This window comes from Girardinichthys multiradiatus, chromosome 5 (genome assembly GCF_021462225.1).
Source record: "Girardinichthys multiradiatus isolate DD_20200921_A chromosome 5, DD_fGirMul_XY1, whole genome shotgun sequence".
Classification (NCBI taxonomy): domain Eukaryota; kingdom Metazoa; phylum Chordata; class Actinopteri; order Cyprinodontiformes; family Goodeidae; genus Girardinichthys; species Girardinichthys multiradiatus.
Genome location: NC_061798.1, coordinates 40,419,764 through 40,437,041, shown reverse-complemented (window position 1 = coordinate 40,437,041; position 17,278 = coordinate 40,419,764). Strand labels below are relative to the sequence as shown.

At 42.7% G+C, this 17,278-nt stretch overlaps 1 protein-coding gene across 1 annotated transcript in view; it reads right to left on the bottom strand.

Moving 5' to 3' along the window:
* Positions 1-17,278, bottom strand: part of LOC124868506 (noelin-2-like) — a 61,147-nt gene that overhangs the window by 40,281 nt on the left and 3,588 nt on the right. The window contains exons 2-3 of the mRNA XM_047365880.1: positions 10,533-10,682; positions 2,412-2,567 (exon numbers count right to left, since the gene is read on the bottom strand). Of these exons, the coding sequence (XP_047221836.1) occupies positions 2,412-2,567; positions 10,533-10,682 (306 nt within the window). The remainder of the gene's footprint in view (positions 1-2,411; positions 2,568-10,532; positions 10,683-17,278) is intronic.

Here is a 17,278-nt window from a genome sequence, read left to right as displayed (position 1 = left end):
TTTGTATACTGGTATTTCAAAGATTTATCTTTGGTTATCCGTGATGAACTAGGAGCCTGTCCAGGGTGTACCCCACTCTTGCCCAATGACTGCTGGAGATTGGAGCCAACCCACATCATTCTGCAGTGGGTAAAGATAATCGTTTGTTGCATTTTTTTTTTTTTTTTTTGGTGATGAGCTGGCCTACACCTTGATCATTAGGATCTTCCAGAGATTTACTATTGGATTAAAAATAGAACTCTGGCTGCGCCATTCCAAATCTTTTGCCACTTTTCAACAAAAGAAACATATCATTAAAATTAAAAGATAGGGTAACTTTAAACCTTAATGTTCCAGGGGTATAAACAATTATGGACCCAACTGTATGCAATATAGTTGATGCCACAGAATTTTTCAATGTGTCCAAAAGAATTTATGGCAACCTGGTTTTGACAGAAATCTAATTTTCATGATACAGTAGGTTGACAGAAATGAGATGTCGGAACATTATTTTCTCAAAAAACATGCAATGCAGATATGTAACAGTATGACAGGGATAAAAATAAGCAATGAAGTCTTTACTCAGAAATTAGAAAAGTCGGCTGGATGGAGCAAAATAACTTTAAACTTTCAGTATTTCTTTCAGTTTAAACAATAAAACCACATGGGTATGTGCATGTAATAGATGCATGTGTCATTTCCTACTAGAAATCAACTTCTTGGTTGAGTGAAAATAATTTAAAATCTAAATCTGCCAGGATGAATGAATAGTTTTGGTCTCAACTGTACAATGTGCCCCACTGATATACAGTCATATTCAATAAATTGAAATATACATTCTTATGAGGCTTGTTGGTCAGATTAAAATCCCCTTTCCAAACAAACAACCTTTAAGCAGGTATTAAACATACTTTTTATTAGTCCCACATTTGTGTATTAAAATATTTTTTATTGGTCTGATATAATGTTCTAATCTTAAATGTCCCATTTTTGTTAGCTGTTTGTGGAAAAATCATTATAATTAACAGAAATAAAGGCTTCAAAATCAATCTGTAAGTAATTAATCTATTTAATATGTTACGCTTCATGTATTTAGTTACTGAAATAAATGCATTTTTAGCACAAAAAGACGTTATTTAAATGGACAAACTCGGTTTATTTTTTCATAAATGTTTTTAGGATATTTAGATGAATATAATAATTACTGTTTGTATTGAAAAGAGCTGACAGCACCAGGATGAAGTATGTACAGCTCTTTTATAATGCCCTATGTTTTTTTGCAAAGCTAAGTCCACCAGTTACTGTGTGTGGCTTTGCCATCACCAAACTAATATCAGCAGAGTCTGATAGAGCTGTCATTAAAAATGTGTTTTAAATATCTGAAACCCATTTGTTCTGTAGTTATTACTGTAGGGTCAATATACTTTGCATTAAACAGATAATTGCTTTAGAACAAATGTTAATAGATTTTTGTTCATTAAATATTATACTATTACAGATATTTTAAGACTTTCATGAACACTTAAAAGTTTTGAAATTCATATCTAATAACCAGAAACATTGCTCAGCTTTACAATAGAATAGAATAGGTTAATTTGACAGGGACTTTGTACATTACTAGCATTGCTAGAAATGCACCACAGTTAGCCAAAAGGCTATTATTCATCTGCAGTCCCTGGACAGAAACAAAACCATGGCTTAAACATTTGTAGTTTTCAAATCAGGTCAGATGCTTTTTGTAGGAAGCTACAACATTTTGCTTTTTGCTTGTTGAGTTTCAAAAATCTTAACATTTCAGACATGTAATGAACCACTTTTACAGTTGATGTCACTGTTCTGATAATTTAGCTTTAATAACTCAGATCCAAACGATCTCATTCTCACATGATGATCTTCCTCCAGTTCTTTTGTTTGCACAGGCGCCTGCCAGTGATAGCGTGGCAGAAAACAGCATAACTGATACGATTAGAACTCCCAAATTAGGAAGGTAAACATATTTAGATTTCTGCCAATAAAGGTGCATACATATCAAGGCTGCTCCTGGGTTTATGCTATATTTTGTTCATCATCACGTATATTATACATTAATATTTACATTTAAGATTCTTTCCAGACAGACCTTTTTCAACAGCCCTTTTGTAGTCCTGCTGGTGGCCCTCCACAACAATTATCTATGAGACTTTTACACATTAGGCTTGAAGCAAGGGAAATTGACAGCTTCATGACAAATTTTGTCTCCTTGGTGAAAGATGCGCACGTTTTTGAGTGCAGGCAGGAAACCTGGGCTTGGCACGCGTGAAATCAATGTTTTCACACCAAAGGTTATGTATTCCCTGCATCGACTGTTTTACTTTATTCATGTGCCTAAGAACCTGACTCTCTACGTGCTGTGGATGCGTAAATATTTGAGTGTTTGTGTGTCTTTTTAATACCTGGAGGCCCTTAGAAGTTAGTGTGCGGGGACTGGCCACATAAGTATGTAAACGACCGTCAACTCCCCTCAGCAGCGGCTCAGAGTCTCGAACATACTGGAGGTCTCTTGATGTTCGCAGGTCCACCACCTCCATGGACTGACTCACATTCTGCACCTGACAGAGAAAACATAAACAGGTAACATGCTAATATAACATGTCCTTTGACTTTGTGTAACCTGTTGCGTGAAATTGAAACGGTTGGCTGATGGGTAGGCACCATTGATTTGTTTACAAGTACCTGAATTTCACTTTAAATACTTCAGGTATGTTTATGTATGCTTAAAAGGCTAGGGCTGTAACAGAATATTCACAGGCAAATCTAAATCAACAAAATGCATGGAGAAAAAAAAGGTTTCTTTGCTCATTTTTTTCAAATACCTTGCAAAGAACCTGCATGCCTGTCAATACAGCACCTTCTCATTTAAAGTAGACTTTATAGATTAAATTAGAGGAAACTACCCATATTTATGTGCATTTCCTGTATGTGAAATGCATGCAGCACCAGATTCTCAAAGGGCAGTGCAGTTAGTGAGACACGGTTAGCACTGCCTTCCATGTTATTGCAGTGTTCTTTGCAGAAAGTCACAGAACAACGGTAGAACATTCTGCTATAGCTTTCCTAGCATTTAATTTTGTGAAGCTTTGTGCTGAGATTCATTTTCTTTGTAGTTTCCATTCAAATAAAAATGCAATAAAACTTTCAACTAATTACAAAATAGATTAAAAAAATGTTAAGGTCTCACACTTGTTTTTACTCTCAAAGCATATTAGAGTTCAGAGTTAAAAAATTTTTATTGTGTGTTCCCTAATAGGATGATGAGACAAGTATGTCTTACATCCATTTTAACAGGAGATACTCATTAAGAGTCTCTCACGAAAACAAGCACTTCTATGCTACTGCTCATTAAGAGTCCTGAGATACTAACAGATGCATCAAACCTTTTTTCATACCAAACATTAGGGAAGAGGAAAAGAAAGTGTGAAAAACTACTATGCAGTGACCCAGATTGCGAATCGTGAATGTAGAAGTGATAAACAAATAAACAAACCCACCCACTCATCTCTTTGCTTCAACTGTGTAAGCTACAGAGGCCAGAGAAGAGCAGACACACCAGAGGGTGCAAAACAGACACACATGCAAATATTCCCACTCACAGCAGGATGCAGGTGTCACTTCCGGAGACATGCTGAGCTAATTAAGATTCATAAACACACAAGCTTCCTGACAAGAACAGTGTTGGGAGAGAAGAGGGGAAGCTGTCTCTGATTGTCCTCATCCTCTGCCATCTATCATTTCCCACCCATTCTGTGTGAAGACTGTATGCATTACAACACCAGCAGCAAATGAGTAAAAGAGTTATAGTTGTTTTGATGTTACTAGTGCTTTGGTTCACTGTTGCTGTAGAGAAAATGCAGCACACCTAAATCCTGATGTTGGATTCTCACAGCCGTGAATGCTATGAGCAATGTTTGCTGGGCCGACGGTGTTTAATAATTCATTGCTCCTTGTCACAAATCATTTTTATCTCTCTCTTGAGGTGTATATTGATAGGAATGTACTTACACAGCCAGATGCACAGTCCCATGTATATGTGCATGCACATTTACACTAAAACAAGGGTATAAATGGTCATTTACTGAGTTTTGCCCTGTAGCACCTAACAAATGGTTTATTTCCCACCTATCAATCAGGGTTTGTTTAAATTTTTAAATCTGCTGGCATGTTGGGTGACTGATAGTCTATAGCGAACTGAACCACTGATGTGTAGAGCCTTACAAATAGTTCATATACCTTGAAGTTTTCACATTTTGTCAAGATACAACAAATGTCAATGTATTGTATTTGTTTAGGATTTTATCTGGTTGACCAAGACATAATTGTTCGTTCGTTCGTTTGTTCGTTCGTTCGTTCGTTTGTTCGTCGTCTTCCGCTTATCCAGGACCGGGTCGCGGGGGCAGCAGACTCAGCAGAGACGCCCAGACGTCCCTCTCTCCAGACACCTGCTCCAGCTCCTCCAGGGGGAGCCCAAGGCGTTCCCAGGCCAGCCGAGAGACATAGTCCCTCCAGCGTGTCCTGGGCCTTCCCCTGGGCCTCCTCCCGGTGGGACGTGCCTGGAACACCTCCCGAGGAAGGCGTCCAGGAGGCATCCGGTATAGATGCCCGAGCCACCTCAACTGGCTCCTCTCAATGTGGAGGAGCAGCGGCTCTACTCCGAGCTCCTCCCGGATGGCCGAGCTCCTCACCCTATCTCTAAGGGAGTGCCCGGCCACCCTACGGAGGAAGCTCATTTCAGCCGCTTGTATCCGTGATCTCGTTCTTTCGGTCATGACCCAAAGTTCATGGCCATAGGTGAGGGTAGGAACGTAGACCGACCGGTAAATTGAGAGCTTTGCTTTTCGGCTCAGCTCTCTCTTCACCACAATGGACCGGCACATCGCCCCCATTACTGTGGCAGCTGCACCGATCCGTCTGTCGATCTCCCGCTCCATTCTTCCCTCACTCGTGAACAAGACCCCGAGATACTTAAACTCCTCCACTTGAGGCAGGAACTCCCCTCCAACCTGAAGAGGACAAGCCACCCTTTTCCGGTCGAGTACCATGGCCTCGGACTTGGAGGAGCTGATCCTCATCCCAGCCGCTTCACACTCGGCTGCGAACCGCCACAGCGCATGCTGTAGGTCTTGGCTAGAGGGGGCCAGCAGGACCACGTCATCCGCAAAAAGAAGAGACGAAATCCACTGGTCCCCAAACCAGACCCCCTCCGGCCCTTGGCTGCGTCTAGAAATCCTGTCCATAAAAGTTATGAACAGGACCGGCGACAAAGGGCAGCCCTGCTGGAGTCCAACATGCACTGGGAACAGGTCCGACTTAGTGCCGGCAATGCGGACCAAACTCCTGCTCTGCTCGTACAGGGACCGGATGGCCCCTAATAAAGGGCCCCCGATTCCATACTCCTGGAGCACCCCCCACAGGGCATCACGAGGGACACAGTCGAATGCCTTCTCCAGGTCCACAAAACACATGTGAACCGGTTGGGCAAACTCCCATGAACCCTCGAGCACCCTGTAGAGGGTATAGAGCTGGTCCAGTGTTCCACGGCTGGGACGAAAACCACACTGTTCCTCCTGAAGCCGAGGTTCGACTATCGGTCGGACTCTCCTCTCCAATACCCTGGCGTAGGCCTTACCAGGGAGGCTGAGGAGTGTGATCCCCCTGTAGTTGGAACACACCCTCCGGTCCCCCTTCTTATAAAGGGGGACCACCACCCCAGTCTGCCAGTCCAGAGGCACTGTCCCCGACCGCCACGCAATGTTGAAGAGGCGTGTCAACCATGACAGCCCTACAACATCCAGACACTTGAGGTACTCAGGGCGGATCTCATCCACCCCCGAAGCCTTGCCACCGCGGAGCTTTTTAACCACCTCGGTGACTTCAGCCTGGGTGATGAAAGAGTCCAACCCCGAGTCCCCAGCCTCTGTTTCCACCACGGAATGCGTGATGGCAGGATTGAGGAGATCCTCGAAGTACTCCTTCCACCGCCCGATAATGTCCTCAGTCGAGGTCAGCAGTCTCCCGCCCCCACTATAAACAGTGTTGGCAAAGCACTGCTTCCCCCTCCTGAGGCGCCGGACGGTTTGCCAGAATCGCTTCGAGGCCAACTGGTAGTCCTTCTCCATGGCCTCACCGAACTCTTCCCAGGCCCGAGTTTTTGCCTCTGCCACAGCCCGGGCCGCAGCACGCTTGGCCTCACGGTACCCGTCAGCCGCCTCAGGAGTCCCACAAGCCAACCACAGCCGATAGGACTCCTTCTTCAGCTTAACAGCATCCCTTACTGCCGGTGTCCACCACCGGGTTCTGGGATTGCCGCCACTACAGGCACCGCAGACCTTACGGCCGCAGCTATGGGCAGCAGCATCGACAATAGATGCAGAGAACATGGTCCACTCGGACTCTATGTCTCCAACATCCCCCGGGATCTGGTCGAAGCTCTCCCGGAGGTGGGAGTTGAATACATCCCTGGCCGAGGGCTCCGCCAGGCGTTCCCAGCAGACCCTCACTATGCGCTTGGGCCTGCCGAGTCTGTCCGGCTTTCTCCTCCTCCAGCGGATCCAACTCACCACCAGGTGATGATCAGTGGACAGCTCAGCCCCTCTCTTCACCCGAGTGTCCAAAACATGCGGCCGAAGGTCTGATGATACGACAACAAAGTCGATCATCGACCTCCTGCCTAGGGTGTCCTGGTGCCAAGTGCACTGATGGACACCCTTATGTTTGAACATGGTGTTCGTTATGGACAATCCGTGACTAGCACAGAAGTCCAATAACAAAACACCACTCGGATTCAGATCGGGGAGGCCATTCCTCCCGATCACGCCTCTCCAGGTGTCACTGTCGTTCCCCACGTGGGCGTTGAAGTCCCCCAGCAGAATAATGGAGTCCCCGGGAGGGGCACTTTCCAGCACCCCCGACAGGGACGCCAAGAAGGCAGGGTACTCTGCACTACCACTCGGCCCGTAAGCTGAAATGATAGTCAGAGACCTCTCCCCAACCCGAAGGCGCAGGGATACAACCCTCTCATCCACTGGGGTAAACCCCAACACGAGACGGCTGAGCTGGGGGGCAACAAGCAAACCCACACCAGCCCGCCGCCTCTCCCCGTGGGCCACTCCAGAGTAGAACAGAGTCCAACCCCTCTCAAGGAGATGGGTTCCAGAGCCCACGCTGTGCGTGGAGGCGAGCCCGACTATTTCTAGTCGATATCTCTCGACCTCCCGCACAAGCTCAGGCTCCTTCCCCCCCAGCGAGGTGACATTCCACGTCCCTAGAGCCAGCCTAAGCATCCAGGGATCGGGCCGTTGAGGTCTCCACCTTCGTCCGCCACCCAATCCTCTTTGCACCGGTCCCTCACGGTTCCCCCTGCAGGTGGTGGGCCCACTGGGGGATGGCCTCGCGTGTCTCGTTCGGGCTTGGCCCGGCCGGGTCCCGCGAGGAGCAACCCGGTCGGGCCAAGACATAATTGTCATATTTTTTATTTATAAAAAAAATATTAATATGTAAAGCTCGACATGTTTAGTCATACATTTGTTTTTAGCCCCCAGAGTCCAAACATTGTAGAATTACCTTACATTTACAGCTGTCAGTCTTTTATGGTAAACCTCACATTTACAGATCTAAAAACTTGAAAGTTTAGCCCAGTGTTCTCTGCAAATAACTCAAGATCAGTCAGACTGGATAGAGAGCATCTGAACAGCGGTTTTCAAGTGTTGTGACAGATTCACAATTTAATTTAGGTATGTACTTTGAATAGGCCATTCTAACACATGAATATGCTTTGATCTAAAACATGCTTCTGTAGCTCTGGTTGAATGTTTAGAGTCGATGTCCTGCTGGAAGGCGAAGCTCTGCCCCAGTCTCGAAACGTTTGCAGCCTTGTAACTGGTTTTCTTCATGGATTGCCCTTTTAGCTCCATCCATTTTGCCACCAACTCTTATCAGCTTTCTTGTCCCTGCTGAACAAAACCATCTTCCCAGCATGATGCTGCCACCAACATTTTTACAGTGTGGATGCTGTGTTAATAGTGATGTGCAATGCGTCTTCAGCCACACATGAAGTTTTACATGTTGTTCAAAAAGTTCAGTTTTGGTCTCATCCGACCAGAGCCCCTTCTGCCACATATTTGCTGTGTCCCCTACATGGCTTGTGACAAAACTAACAACATGACTTTCTTTGCTTTCAACAATTGGATTTCTTCTTGTCACTCTTCCATGAAGATTTGTGGAGTGCATGACTAACAGTTGTCCTCCTAAAAGATTATCCTACCTGAGCTATGGATTTTTTTGAGCTCCACCGGAGTGACCAAGGGCTTCTTGACTGCATCTCTGAATAAGGTTACCTTTGCCCAGCCAGTAGATTTAGGAGGGTGGAAATATTTTTGATAGTTTTACAGTTGTGCCGTGCTTTTTCTCTTTTGTACAAAGAATTAAACAGTGCTGGATGTGATGTTAAAAGCTTGGAATTTTGTTTTATAACCTAACTCTGCTTTAAACTGCTCCACAACTTTATCCCTGACCTGTCTGTTCTTTTGCCTGGAATAAATGGGGCAAAATACAAATGCAGGCCACACTTTTCAGGTTTAATTTGTGCAAAAATGCTAAATGTATTCTTTTCCTCACTTTGCAATTAAACACTGCCTTGTTGTTGGTCTGTTACATAATATTTCATAAATACATTCAAGTTTGTGGTTGTAAAGCAAAAAAAGATAAGAAAAAAAAAAGAAACATAAATACTTTTCCAAAGCATTGTATATTTGGTAGCACACTTAGAAAGATGGTCATTTCTTGAGAGGGGTGAACAAATGTTTCTTTTCCCACACATCTACCAGGGTTTATTTTAAGTTGCAAATCTGCTTTCTTGCTGAGTGACTGGCAGTCTGTAGGGGATTTAGACATTGATGTATCTGTCAGTGAGGCCTGTCAGCGTGTGTTCACGTTCTCCATGTGTCAAAACAAAGAAACAGTCCGGTGAATATTTCATTCCAGTGCGTGATGATTGTGGCATACCACAATGAAAACCCAAAATTCCTATCTCACAAAATTAGCATATTTCATCCGACCAATAAAAGAAAAGTGTTTTTAATACAAAAAACGTCAACCTTCAAATAATCATGTACAGTTATGCACTCAATATTTGGTCGGGAATCCTTTTGCAGAAATGACTGCTTCAGTGCGGCGTGGCATGGAGGCAATCAGCCTGTGGCACTGCTGAGGTCTTATGGAGGCCCAGGATGCTTCGATAGCGGCCTTTAGCTCATCCAGAGTGTCGGGTCTTGAGTCTCTCAACGTTCTCTTCACAATATCCCACAGATTCTCTATGGGGTTCAGGTCAGGAGAGTTGGCAGGCCAATTGAGCACAGTGATACCATGGTCAGTAAACCATTTACCAGTGGTTTTGGCACTGTGAGCAGGTACCAGGTCGTGCTGAAAAATGAAATCTTCATCTCCATAAAGCTTTTCAGCAGATGGAAGCATGAAGTGCTCCAAAATCTCCTGATAGCTAGCTGCATTGACCCTGCCCTTGATAAAACACAGTGGACCAACACCAACAGCTGACACGGCACCCCAGACCATCACTGACTGTGGGTACTTGACACTGGACTTCTGGCATTTTGGTATTTCCTTCTCCCCAGTCTTCCTCCAGACTCTGGCACCTTGATTTCCGAATGACATGCAGAATTTGGACCACTGAGCAACAGTCCATTGCTGCTTCTCTGTAGCCCAGGTCAGGCGCTTCTGCCGCTGTTTCTGGTTCAAAAGTGGCTTGACCTGGGGAATGCGGCACCTGTAGCCCATTTCCTGCACACGCCTGTGCACGATGGCTCTGGATGTTTCTACTCCAGACTCAGTCCACTGCTTCCGCAGGTCCCCCAAGGTCTGGAATCGGCCGTTCTCCACAATCTTCCTCAGGGTCCGGTCACCTCTTCTCGTTGTGCAGCGTTTTTGTGCCACACTTTTTCCTTCCCACAGACTTCCCACTGAGGTGCCTTGATACAGCACTCTGGGAACAGCCTATTCGTTCAGAAATGTCTTTCTGTGTCTTACCCTCTTGCTTGAGGTTGTCAATAGTGGCCTTCTGGACAGCAGTCAGGTTGGCAGTCTTACCCATGATTGGGGTTTTGAGTGATGAACCAGGCTGGGAGTTTTAAAGGCCTCAGGAATCTTTTGCAGGTGTTTAGAGTTAACTCGTTGATTCAGATGATTAGGTTCATAGCTCGTTTAGAGACCCTTTTAATGATATGCTAATTTTGTGAGATAGAAATTTTGGGTTTTCATGAGCTGTATGCCAAAATCATCCATATTAAGACAATAAAAGACCTGAAATATTTCAGTTAGTGTGCAATGAATCTAAAATATATGAATGTTAAATTTTCATCATTACATTATGGAAAATAATGAACTTTATCACAATATGCTAATATTTTGAGAAGGACCTGTACACTGCACTGCAATGCTGATTGCAAACTAAAGCTGGGATGAACTCCAGAATTAGACAAACACAAACACACACCACAAGTGCTCACCTGTTCAGTCAGCAGGCGTAACTGTCTGTTCCGGGGGTCTCGTTTGCACAGGTTTCGTGCTGGGGCAACAACCGTGCACACACACCTGCCGTCCGGATCCGAGGCCGTGCTGTACACCTGCCAACCTTCCTCTGAGCCGGGGTACAATCCCTGCACAAACAAACACACACACACAACACACACAGACACACGCACACACACACAGTGTTAATGAAGTCACTGTAGGTACAGTATGCATGTTACCTTTGCTTTCAAGAGTGCAAGGTACAGAAGCAATTTTAAAAAGCCTTAGCTTTGATTTCCGAGCATGCAAAGGTTACATTAGTTCAGTCTGATGCACATTTTATATGTGTTTAAACTTTTTACACTGTCCCTGATTTAAAGGTTTTAATTATTGAAATTTATCTAAAACTTCAATAACCACGCATTGACCTTTAAAGCACTTTCTGCTTCTATTGTCAACAGCGTTCATGATCATTTAAAGAGGGCATGGAATATTGAACATTTTCCTTTCGCCTGACAGCATCTGTTTGTCTAAAGCTACAAACAGTCTGAAGAAGCACAGTTTGGGTTTGGGAGGAGATCTTGATTTGGAAATTCTTCATTCAGTGAAAGCCTCAGATTTGTATGTCAAAAGAATCTCACATTCACAGTTCTAAGTTGAAATATTTAGCCTTGTTATCTTTATCTTCCCCAATCATCAGTTTTAAATTATGATGAATTCAAATAGATATTTTGGTGATGAAGTCCAACAAATACAGGTCCTTCTCAAAATATTAGCATATTGTGATAAAGTTCATTATTTTCCATAATGTCATGATGAAAATTTAATATTCATATATTTTAGATTCATTGCACACTAACTGAAATATTTCAGGTCTTTTATTGTCTTAATACGGATGATTTTGGCATACAGCTCATGAAAACCCCAAATTCCTATCTCACAAAATTAGCATATCATTAAAAGGGTCTCTAAACGAGCTATGAACCTAATCATCTGAATCAACGAGTTAACTCTAAACACCTGCAAAAGATTCCTGAGGCCTTTAAAACTCCCAGCCTGGTTCATCACTCAAAACCCCAATCATGGGTAAGACTGCCGACCTGACTGCTGTCCAGAAGGCCACTATTGACACCCTCAAGCAAGAGGGTAAGACACAGAAAGAAACTTCTGAACGAATAGGCTGTTCCCAGAGTGCTGTATCAAGGCACCTCAGTGGGAAGTCTGTGGGAAGGAAAAAGTGTGGCAGAAAACGCTGCACAACGAGAAGAGGTGACCGGACCCTGAGGAAGATTGTGGAGAAGGGCCGATTCCAGACCTTGGGGGACCTGTGGAAGCAGTGGACTGAGTCTGGACTAGAAACATCCAGAGCCACCGTGCACAGGCGTGTGCAGGAAATGGGCTACAGGTGCCGCATTCCCCAGGTCAAGCCACTTTTGAACCAGAAACAGCGGCAGAACCGCCTGACCTGGGCTACAGAGAAGCAGCACTGGACTGTTGCTCAGTGGTCCAAAGTATTTTTTTCGGATGAAAGCAAATTCTGCATGACATTCGGAAATCAAGGTGCCAGAGTCTGGAGGAAGACTGGGGAGAAGGAAATGCCAAAATGCCAGAAGTCCAGTGTCAAGTACCCACAGTCAGTGATGGTCTGGGGTGCCGTGTCAGCTGCTGGTGTTGGTCCACTGTGTTTTATCAAGGGCAGGGTCAATGCAGCTAGCTATCAGGAGATTTTGGAGCACTTCATGCTTCCATCTGCTGAAAAGCTTTATGGAGATGAAGATTTCGTTTTTCAGCACGACCTGGCACCTGCTCACAGTGCCAAAACCACTGGTAAATGGTTTACTGACCATGGTATCACTGTGCTCAATTGGCCTGCCAACTCTCCTGACCTGAACCCCATAGAGAATCTGTGGGATATTGTGAAGAGAACGTTGAGAGACTCAAGATCCAACACTCTGGATGAGCTAAAGGCTGCTATCGAAGCATCCTGGGCCTCCATAAGACCTCAGCAGTGCCACAGGCTGATTGCCTCCATGCCACGCCGCATTGAAGCAGTCATTTCTGCCAAAGGATTTCCGACCAAGTATTGAGTGCATAACTGTACATGATTATTTGAAGGTTTACCTTTTTTGTATTAAAAATACTTTTCTTTTATTGGTCGGATGAAATATGCTAATTTTGTGAGATAGGAATTTTGGGTTTTCATGAGCTGTATGCTAAAATCATCCGTATTAAGGCAATAAAAGACCTGAAATATTTCAGTTAGTGTGCAATGAATCTAAAATATATGAATGTAAAATTTTTATCATGACATTATGGAAAATAATGAGCTTTATCACAATATGCTAATATTTTGAGAAGGACCTGTATTGTCATTATCCGTTTGTGTTACATGTTTTAGTTTGAGTTCTTTGTTTGTTTCTCTGCATGTCCCCTGTTTATGTTCTCTGGTTGCTGTTATTGTAGTTTTGCTTATTTAGGATAATGGTTCATTATTGTGTGTAGATATTTATGTTACTTCCCTGGATTTCTCCATGTCCTTGCTCATCTGTGTTAATTAGCCTCCCTCCTTCAGTTGCTTTGCATTCTCCCTTTCACCAGCTGCTCCTCAGTCCATCTGATTAGATCTTTTAGTTCACTGGCCATTTCTCCATCCTGCCTCTGTATTTATACTCTCTGGTTTTTGTTGCTCACCACTGAATCCTCCTGTTGATTACCAGCTTCATTTCACTGTTAACAACCTGCTTCGTGTCTGTTTACCTACCTGTTGCTACCCTGTAAGTTACCAGTTCTACTATAATTAAAACACTTCAACTCACCATGCGGCTCCCGAGCTCTGGTCTCCACATTGATCCATCAGAATAACAAATCCTGACAAATACTTAAAGCGATGATGCCATAACCCTACCTCAAACCTAACCTTTAACCACATCTGATAAACTGTGACTATGATTTTCATTCATTCATCTTCTATACCACTTATTCCATAGTGGGTCACGGGGAAGCTGGTGCCTGTCTCCAGCAGTCTACAGGCGAGAGCCGGGGTACACCCTGGACAGGTTGCCAATCCATCGCAGGGCAACACAGAGACACACACTCATTCACACCTAAGGGCAATTTAGAGAGACCAATTTACCTAACATAGTCATGTTTTTTTTTGACTGTGGGAAGCCAGAGGAAGTCTGAATACCTGGTGAGAACCCATGCACAGGGAGAACATGTAAATTCCATGCAGAAAGACCCACAGCTGGGGGGTTGAACCCAGGACCTTCGTGCTGCAAGGCAACAGCGCTACCAACTGCCACCGTGCAGCCCCATTTTTATTTTATAATTCATGGCTCTGCTTGCTTCATTGTGCTACTTCTTTGTGATCATTCACCTTTCTTGTTATTTAGTTATATATGCCCTAAATAAAGGACAGTTTGCACAATTCAACCTGGAAAGACTCACAAATGGAGAAACAACAGGAAGACGGTTAGAGAGTTTATTAATGAATGATTATTTCTTTGTCACTCGGACCCCGGAGGAAGAAGTAAACGCTGAGGATGAAGTGGATTTGAATAAACATCTTAGGATTATGAGTGGGTACGTCTTCCCCCCTGGGATCCGATCCTGGTGGTGGCATAGGCCTTGGTATATTTGGAAGGAGTTGGGAGCCTATGGTGGAGAAGGGGTGGAGGAGGGTTGAAGCTCAGCAGAAGAGCAGTGTCTTCCATGCAGACTTTGAATTTGTGTTGCAAATATTAGGGTCAAGGAAGTCTGTTACAACAGTTTTAAAATCAGAAATTCAAAGAGGTGAATCCACCACATAAAATGTACTTTTGACAGAGCCAGTAAATATTGGAGTAAATACAGTTCTCTGAGTAAATAAAGTTGTCATGTTGAACATTTCCCCACTGATGTAAAAATATGTGTTTCTGCTCTCAGACCAAAGGCTAGATGTCTTTAAGAGATTAATGAGATAATTGTCTCCCAAAATAAACTGTTTTTGGCCTTTTGAAGCATATTTTGAGCACAAATAAATTTCTTAAGGGGATTTTCAGTGCATCAACTTACAGAAAGAGACAGTTCTTTTTTAAGTGTGTATAAAATGCCATCTATGATGTCATTTAAAAGTAAATTGCAGCTTTTTATATCTATTTTTGGACCTATTTGATGGTGCTAAAATGACAGTTAAAGCTAAAACATGAAAGATCCCGAGCTCTCTCTTGCTGAGATTTTACCAGACTCTCCATTTGACCTACTTACTGTTAACGTTTTAGAACAATGTAAAGGAACCGCTGAGCTCAATCTGATGCTCGCCAGCCTGTCACAGTGATTCGGCTGCAAAGTTGCTCTACAAACCCTCTAGAGAGAGCAATGACAGAGGAGGAAGCTGGGAACAATGGAAGCCTGACAGGAACATGAAGGAGCTTGGTGAGAAACATCTGATTAATCAATCTGTGGGGCTTGGTATGACAACCTTGATGTTCCTTTTGCTATGAGCCTGACAAAGGGAGGGGCGATTTGTTGTGGAAGATGTGGACAAGACAGGAATCTAAGCACTGCTTGTGCTTAGTGCTTTATAGAATTAAAAACAGATGACATTAGATACCTTAGGGCTAATTTCACACATGGGAGAAATGATAAAAATCTACTTTGGAAAGCTCAGCTGATTACAATCAGCCCAAACAAAATGAGGGCATAAAACTATCAGTGCTTCATGTCTGCAGCTAACAAATTGCTTAAATTAATTTTAACATTGCAAGTTATTAAATGCCTAAATCTTATTTCGGGTCACTGATTACCATTCAAGTACTGAATGTGAAAATGATCAGTCAAAATGAAACAAAGCTGAGGGCCAAGCAACCTTCCCTCTTATTTCTTATGCCTCGCTTCAGAAATCACAGCTAAACCAGCGTCAAATACATTTCAAAATATTATATCCAGTTATATCCAATAACAGTTTCTTTTGCTCTGAAACCACTTTCTGAAAGATGGACATCCAGGTCAAACAGGTAATTATGGACTACTTTCTAAACGTATTTCTATTTGCCACAGTGCTTCAGAAACTTACAAACAACTGTTTGAGGGAGTACTTTTTTATTATCAAATCTCCTTATTCATCATTAGGACTAAAACTTTCAGAAGATGTTTTGTTGAACACCAAAAACTAGGTTTTTCATAGATGTATCAAAGTATTTGACACTATTAATTAATGGCAGCTGTTTCACAAGTGTTTTTAGACCAAACTGTTAGCAGGTTTTTAATTTATCCTTGTGTTTGTAACCTGAGTGTGCAATTGCTCAGTTATTTGAATTTTGTTAAAGGTGTGTCTCAAGGTTGTGTTTTAGGACAAACGCTTTTTACAAGTAACATGCAAAGTGTGAACTTTGAGTGTTTTGGTTCATCTGTACAACTTTATTTTGCAGTGCAAATTTATTCAAATTGCTTTTGACATTATTCAGGAGCATGTGTTCCAACTAATACTGGTGTTAAATGCCACAAAAAGGAATACTATGGGTTTGTGCTTACCTTTAAATATCTTGGTATTTTAGGCTTTCTTTTAAGTCCTGTGTTGATGAAACAGCTCCCTCCACAGTTATTTTATTGACAGTACTGATAGAGATGTGTAAAAGAAATTGCTCTTTTTTGTAGCACCTTTTATTCAGTGGGGAATAAATCCCAAGTTAACGAATTGTTGAGTGGAAATAAACAGAGGTGTCAAAATTATTGCTGTTCTAACGAGTCCCATAAAATAATTCTAGCATTAGCCTTTTTTAACCTTATTTTAAGTTTACCAGAGTCTATAAGAACTTTTAAGTTTAATTTTTATTAGCGATCTTATACACCATGAGGTATTAATATAAAGTGAGAAGAAGCCCATTTCTCAAACCCACTTTTTAAAAAACGAAAACACGAGAACACATCATTCAAGTAAGGCAGCTGTGTTTATTTTCACAAATCAAGAAATGTTTATAAAACTTGTCTAAACTTGCAAAAACCTACAGTCAGTAATAATTAATAAAGTTTAGCACAACTGGAACTGGAGCAAACAAGGCTGGACAAAAGTCAAGATTTGTGTTGCCACCATGCACAGGGAAAAGATTACAAAAAAGTCAGTGTTAGAGAAGTGAGTTGCATCTTGGGGTCACCAAGTATCCAATAGAAAAAATATATATAACATAATTTAGGCTTTTAACAGATCTTTACCAGAGGTGCCTATAGGTGATGAGATTAGAACTGTTGGTCCTTTATAAATAAATTTTCCTTTCATACCTCTCATAAACTATGTTGACCATATTTATGTGACTGCACCTCTCTGATGATGGCAGTCACTGTTCATCAGGGAGATCTAGGATTCACTCCAGGAGGTAAACCTCTCTCTCACTGTTGCACTCTGTGCTCTCTGGTTTAACTGGACATTAGTGTCCTACAAGCAGACTTTTGCATTGGTGTAATTTAATTTATAAATCCACCCTTGGCTTTCTACCAGCATATTTATCTTCCTTTATGTCACATAAACAAAGCATCTAAAGCTCACGGTCCAGTCCCTCATTACTTTTAGTGTTCCCTCAGTATGCACAGGGTTTGGCAAAAATGCTTAAAAGTACCCTTCCCCTTTGTCTGACTTGACTGTGATTTCAGGCTTATTTTGAGCACAATGAAAATTTGTTTCCATGTTTAGCACTTTAGTATGCTTTTATTTGTTGCATCCTTTTATATCCAGTACCTCATTTTATGACTGCATAGTTATCTGACATTT